Source organism: Montipora foliosa, chromosome 3 (genome assembly GCF_036669935.1).
Source record: "Montipora foliosa isolate CH-2021 chromosome 3, ASM3666993v2, whole genome shotgun sequence".
Lineage (NCBI taxonomy): Eukaryota > Metazoa > Cnidaria > Anthozoa > Scleractinia > Acroporidae > Montipora > Montipora foliosa.
The window spans coordinates 48234175-48241674 of NC_090871.1; the positions used below are offsets into that span (position 1 = coordinate 48234175).

At 41.3% G+C, this 7500-nt stretch overlaps 1 protein-coding gene across 1 annotated transcript in view; it reads right to left on the reverse strand.

Moving 5' to 3' along the window:
- The window catches only part of LOC137997552 (nephrocystin-4-like), a 96493-nt gene that overhangs the window by 1494 nt on the left and 87499 nt on the right, over positions 1-7500 (reverse strand). Inside the window, exons 33-37 of the mRNA XM_068843610.1 lie at positions 7187-7246; positions 4967-5078; positions 3707-3818; positions 2965-3083; positions 2127-2222 (exon numbers count right to left, since the gene is read on the reverse strand). Of these exons, the coding sequence (XP_068699711.1) occupies positions 2127-2222; positions 2965-3083; positions 3707-3818; positions 4967-5078; positions 7187-7246 (499 nt within the window). The remainder of the gene's footprint in view (positions 1-2126; positions 2223-2964; positions 3084-3706; positions 3819-4966; positions 5079-7186; positions 7247-7500) is intronic.

Here is a 7500-nt window from a genome sequence, read left to right on the forward strand (position 1 = left end):
TGTATTCTGTAACTGATCCCCATTGTCAACGATTGAGTCCAAAACTTTCTGATTCTTCACTTATGTCCCGGTTTGCACGCAAATGCGAAAATTGATTCTTTGGCCTCCGATGGGACTCCCGCGGGGCCTACCACTCCACATATGACTTTAATAAGATACCAGCAATCCTTCGAAAGCTTAGTAGGTCGAGAACACGATGCGAAAATGAAAACAAACGCAAGAAAAATGCGTATGCCCGCGCGAAATCTAGACGCCGGGCTTCTTTCACATATACAAGGAAAGGTTACGTTTATACAAACGTTGGCCGTGTAGCACTTATATTTTAGTCGGTAGAGCGGCGGAGATCTAACCCGAAGGTCGTGGGTTCAAATCCCACCCTGGTCAGAGTTTTTCTCTGTCCTTGTGTGGGCCCATTTCCATCTGTAGGGCTAACGCTCACATGGTTCATATGGGATTGAAATCTAGCACTTCACATTACACTCTATTCAGTTAACTCTGTTCTTTCACATATAGTACGTTCCACTCATATTGCAGCCCTCATATGACTCCTTACTTAATAATTAAAAAAATTCAAGTCAATTATGTGAAGGGGATAAAAGCTTAAAAGGTGCTTTCAACAAATCTAGCCCACCTTATTAATTTAAACACGACCAGACCTGCCCCCCTTGAGGTAAAAGGTCCTAATAGGCCAGTTGCGTATTGTAACGGTTGGCTTGGATCGAGCATGAAATGGAAGCTAATGCGGGCGAAATAACTTGCATGTGAAAAGATTCCCTCGCGTTTGCCTCCTTTCATGCTCGATCCAAGCTAACCGTTAGAATACGAAATTGGGCTATGAGGACCTTTCCACTTTAAGGGGGGAGGTCTGGTGGTGGTTAAATTAATGAGGCGTGTTAGATTTGTTAAAAGCACCTTTTATCCCCTTCAAGAAATAGACCTGAGAACTTCGCACAATCGTAGTTGATCGAAAAATTGTTTGTTACCGCATAGAAGTGCGACACTTCGAAATTTTCAATTAAGGGCGCTTTCCATTTGACAGAACTGACCAGCCAGACCGGGCATTTGGAAGGACTAACTCCACAACGCCTTCAAATTAACAGATCTCGAGGATGACATATACTTTTCTATAAGAATGTGAGGGATTATCGCGCAAGTATTCCTTCAAATTGTTGCATTTTCTATGCAAACTGACGGGTCTGGCCGGCCAGTTCTGACAAAAGGAAAGCGCCTTAAGTCTCGATCAATCAAAGCTCTAGCATTTCACCTGTTTGAACATTTTGACAGTTTCAACGAAGTGTCCAAGGCATTTGCGAGATTGCTTTGCTTCTTACGCTTTGCGGTGGGCTTGTCACAATAGCCAGGACAATTACCCCAATAACCAGGAGCGTACAACTCCATAACTAGGTCTATGGAAGGGCATTTTCACGGATCAAGCTATTTTTAGACGAGTTCTCAAATACAATTTGGCTTGCACGAGTGACAATGGGTAATACTTTCTCATACAAGACTTGTGATTAGCTGGAAAAGTCTGGTTTCGCCGCGGGAAAAGCAATCTAAATATAACTTGGTCTGTAAAAACGTCGTTCTACAAATACAATGAAGTTGTAGGCTCCTAGAAAGAGGAAAAATTGAAAGGAAGAAAGTAAATCGCTTGAGTATCACTTTCACCCAAATATAGGACTTTTTTTCCCGCGCTCTCCAAGGGCTTTCATTGGTTCAATTCTTATTGCCTGAGTTTGTTGTGAATGACTATTGTGACAGCTTTGATTTCGATCTCACGACACTTAGTCAGTTCGCTATTCTCACAGTTGAACTGGAAGAAGCGTTTACTGAAGGCTCCTGTAGGGAGAATAATTTGCATCTGAGAATAAAAAAAAAAATTTAAAAAACTGCCCCGCATTAGTCTTCGTCATGTTTGTTCCAGTTCAACTGAACTTTTGAAAACCAATCTATAGAGTTTTCAAGTGACGTCACGGTAGCCATGTTGAGGTCCCAAACTAATCCTCCGGGAATTGAGCTCTATTATCATGCAAATGTTTTCCTTTGTTTTGGTGGAAAAACAAGGTTACTGATCACGTGAGTGAAAACACTCAATTAGTGGTATATTACGCTTTCAGTTCCCATACCTCAATGATACCTTCTTTAAACTGCAGCAGGTCAGGTCGGTTGCATTTAAGGTGGAATGTCCGTTTGGTTGGATATGGGTTGGTGAATGACACACGCTGGGAAAATCGGACGATTGAACACAACAATTAGTATTCAACTGGTTTGAGTAGTGGCTACGCAAATTAAGAGCAAGAGTGAAAAGGAAGCCACTCAGTTAAGCTGGCATAGCCGTGAAAGGATTGGAGCAAGGCTTCTTCTGCTGCAAGCTCGCGTTGAGTGGGTGCAGGCTTCACGCACAATAGACCTTATTCACGATGGCCGCCATGTTGGATTTGCTATTATCATGCAAATTAGCAACACACTTGTGAGGGGGCAAACAACACAAGTTCGAAAAGGTTATAACGAACATCGTAGCCACACAGATGATTTGTTTCACGTTCATTGACTGTTTATTACCTAAGTAGTAAAACAGAATGATGACACAAGTTACTTCGATGTTTTTTTAGTGAAAAATTAGCAGATAACGAAGTAGAAAGTCAAAATGTCGGCGGTAATCAAAAGATATAAAATTATCATAAAAGGTACTTAATTCTAAATTCTAAAATGTACTGTTAGCAATGTTATTTCAATATTTCAACGAGCCGATTTTCCGCAATTTGCCTTTTTTCCAATGTTTGCCCCCCAGCATAACACATGGCTAATTTGCATGACAATTTTAAAACCAACATGGCGGCTATCGTGAATAAGGGCTATTTGGACGACATGCTTAGGTCAAGTAGCGTAGGGAAAATGCCAAAGAATAGTCCGCATTCCTTCTTAATAATGTAAACATCTCTCGTTACAAAGGAGACAGCTCACCTTATTGGAACCTTTTCCTCCTCCCACTTGTATTTGAAGTTCAAAGGATTTAGAAACAACCGGCATTTGACAAGACGCACACACCAGCCAGGTACGAACAAGCTGGTGAAACTCAACATCTGCGTCGACCGGTTAAGGAACATGCTTAGTTTCATTGAATGAACTCAACATCAATCCCAGTCGACTTGAAATAGCTCGTAAAATTGTACCAAACATAACAAATCCAAAAGTCGCTACTCTAGAGCTCGTCAACGTCAGAAAACACGTTACTCTTCTAACTAGAGCGTCATTCTACTGTTTGGTGCATAGTAACCAGGCCTTTGAACGAAAGCGAAACCCCACTGTCTTTCTTCTACAAATGCAGACTAGCTAGCAATTAAACAGTATGATTTATAAATCAAGGCAATGCGATCTATATCATACCTAAACTCGCCGCCATTTGTTTGCCAGGTTACTTAGCACATAACACTTCAATGGCTCATTGTTTAACGTTCAGTTCCTACACTGCTAGCTAGCAGCCCCTTTTAGACGAGCCGCACGCTTTTGAGCTTTGATCGTGTTTTGTCACGCACGCCATCGAGAGGCTTCTTCAAGCATCCAATGGCCGGCCCTTTCTCTGTATTGCGTGACAAAACAGCACTCGGCCTTTGGGCCTCGAGAGACAAAGATGGCACTGTTTTCCTAAATGGAATTAACTGACTTGTTTAATGTGACCATTGTTGTACAAATTTAGAAAGGATACCAACTACGTTTACATACATAAAACGCATGGACCCTGAAGATCGTGGACGTAGGGTAATATGAAGCTCGTGAACAGCATTGGCCATCAACATAATCGGGTCAGAAGGCGAAACCTGCCAACAAAATAAATGTGACGAGCTGAAGAGATTTCGATATTCAAAATCTTGCCTACGAAACTTCAATTTTTCAAGTCAGGCCCAGGGGAACCAAAAAGCAAAAAAACTTCAGTCTTGTGCAGGAACCCATGATTAGAAGCGTACAACTCCATCGTATTTGTTACAGATTGAGTCATTTTTAGATTGATTTTCCCGCGAAACTAGACCTTTCCAGCTGATCATAAGTCTTGCATCAGAAATTATTACCCATGGGATTGAGAATGGTCACTCTTGCAAAGGTAAAGTCTGCTACGAGCCTAGAAGGCTCATCAAGCCGGCGCTTATCTCCGGTTTCTGTAGCATGAAGCGACTAGGAGTATTTCTTCTCCCCCCTGGACGGGATGCCAGTACATCGCAGGGTTACCTCCAGCATTAAATTCGCCGGATCGCATTTATACACCTGGGTGAGGAGAGGCACCGTGGGAGTAAAGTGTCTTGCCCAAGAACACAACACAATGTCCCCGGCCAGGACCCGAACCCGGACCACTCGATCCGGAGTCGAGCACTCTAACCACCGCGCCTCCCACACTCTTGCAACCCAAATCTTATTTTAGAACTCGTCTAAAAATAGCTTTATCTGTGAAAATGCCGCTACACAGACCTTGTTTAGGAGATTTTCACGTGACGTTATCGCCGCCATATTGGTGGACGAAAACAAAAGATCTCTCCTTAGCTTCTTTTGTTCGTCCACCAGAAGTCGTACATTTCGTTATTGTTATTGGTGTCTCTAGAGGTTGGTTGAAAACGTCCTATTGGAGTAGTAAGCTTCTGGTTAAGAGCTCCTGTCTGGTGCCAATCCAACGTTATGAATGACACATTGTTTGAGAATGAACTACAATCACACATTAGACACTGCAAAACAGAAAACACCTCAGGGTGCACTGACATTTGCAAGTCGCGCGTCTCACAAGTTTTGCACAAGCTGGCACTTGACACGAGATTGGAAACTCGCCTTGTATTTGATACGAGACTTCATGGCTCCCCGGCAAAATTGAAACAACTGATGACTCGAAACATTGCGTTCACAGAGGCCAGCGTTGCGATCTGAAACCGTGACAATTGCACTTGCTTAACACACGAATCAAGGATGTCACTGAATTTTTTACCTGTAGTTCCTCGGGATGAGAAGAGGAGCATTGCACCACTCGACTGGATTGGGTTCCACGTAGAATAACTGACAAACGGCTGCTTTGCCCTTCCACAGCGCTCATGTCAATTCTGTAACGAGAATAACAACTGAATAGGCTGCAAACGATCCTCCTAACACGACAAACGGAAGAATTAACGAGGCCGGACCACTGCAATAAAATATCACGAAACCACATCTCATACACTTGCTCTGCCTGAATTTGACGTTTAGAGCTCATAACTAACAAAATTAAACAAAATTACCTAAAACAGCGTGACCTAGCCCCTTTAAGCTTTATTACTAAATCGCTCTGTCACTCTAAAGTGCACCCATCCCCTATAATTATTTTTCAAGTGAAGCTATGATCCTCTCAGTTATGAACGCAATCATTTAGCAATTGTGTAGAGAAGCCTGAAAAATTCAGGACTTCAACGAGGGTTGAACCCGTGACCTCACGATACCGGTGTGACGCTCTAACCAACTGAGCTATGAAGCCACAGTAGTTGGGAGCTGGTCATTTGTGGGTTCATATGTTCCCGTGATGAATGAATCAATGAACGAAATGATATATGAAATGAATCATATAATGATTGAACTGCGGATATAAAATCAAGTCAAGCTATGATCGTCGCAGTTGTGATTTAATTATTTTTGTCATAAATGAACATGTTTTTCAGAATACGATTTCGAATACACCTTTGGATTTGGCTAAATCCTCAATTTTTTTGTGGATTTTTACAATCCGCCAGATTTTCTGAGCAAAGAGAGAACTGGCGACTGCCAAATTTACGACGTCAATTCAAAGAAGGCCTTTTCCCTGCATCCTTTGCTGTTACGGTCGCCATGGAAAATGAAGTAATCCAAACTGTATATAAAAAAGATCTATTATAACACCAAATGTCTTCATCAGAAGGAGAAGTATTCTAAACTTAGTTGGTCGTCAGAGTCCGTGATCGTACAAGAAAGCTATGTAGTTCGTGGTACTAGATGCGTCTTGGGTCTATCAACTGCCTAAAAAACACCTAATAATAGTATTTAATCAATACATCGCTAACAGGGGAGAGGAGGGTTGAAGCAGTAATAAACAACCAAGAAACAAACTAGGGCCTCATCCCTGGTTTAATTCCCCGGACTCAACGCCGTATGTGGGTGGAGTTTGTTGGTTCTCTGCTCTCCCCTGAGAGGTTTTTCCTCTGGGTACTCCAGTTTTCTCATCTCACCAAACCAAAAAAACACATTTTATTTGGTCTGCTTTATTTCATGGGATTGGATTTGAAGGCAGGTCTCCGTATCTCCGTTAGATAACCGAAGGACATATAAGCCGATACTAAGTTGATCTTAAAACTTAACATGCTTCTTCCCGCAGATGACCTTAAAGTGCAGGTAACCTCAAACTATTTTCTTTTGCAAAATTGAAATGACTAACATAGATTTTACCTTTGCTTCTCTAGGACTAATGAGGTACGAGAAAGTAACACAAAGCTGGCATTCATTTGTCCCATGGCCGAGCGAGTGAGCTATGGATCTATTCGATTCCTTCAATGCCGTCACGAACTCTGAACTAATTTGCATTGCCAAAGTTCTATCAAAACTATAATTTGCAAAGTAGTTTATGACGTCATTGAAGGAATAGGTCCATGCTTCTTCAATACTGCCTCAGTCATGGGACAAACGATTGCCAGCATCTTTCTCTTACAAACCTTTTAAGGCAAATTAAAAAGTTAAATCTAGAGAAGCAAAGGTGAATAGACCTTATTCATAAATGGCGGTCAACTTATAATTCTTTTGTCGAGGTGCAAATTAGCCTACCAAGCCTCGATACCATACAGTTCAATTGAAAAGAATTCTTGCTCTAAAATGAGGCTTGGTAGGCTAATTTGCATGTGGACAAAAGAATTATCAATGTGACCGCCATTTATGAATAAGGTCTATATGTGTTTGATATTTAACTTTTGCTAAAGCAAACAATTTGAGGTCAGGTGAACTTTGACCCTCTCACATGACTTCTCAGTCTTCCTCCGTCAAATAAATGTCTTCCATACACTCTCATCAGTTAAAGTGTTGTTTTGTTACCCATTGGTTCATCAACAGCTGATGTCAGATCATAGTCATTTTAATACAAAAATAACGGATAAAGATAAGGAATGGAAATAAGAAAATAAGAAAATCAAAAGTGAAGAAACTGAACCAGACCTACCTTTGTAACGAATGCACGTATAATTGCCATGTTTGACACGGTTCTGCTAAGAAAGGATCTCTGCAAATGACAAACCAAAAAGACAAACCTCAAAATTACTTTTAAAAAAAGCCACAATCGTATCCTCGGCCGATATTTCAATTACAATTCAGAACTGTAAAACGATTAATTGGCTGCAATAGCCCTTTTCACGGTTAGTTTTTCTCATTTGCATTACAATGTAATCTAACGTGGATGTGATGGAATTTCGGGTTAAAAGTACAAAATAGCCCGAAATTGCCTCACATACACGCTAGATTATATTCTAATGCAAA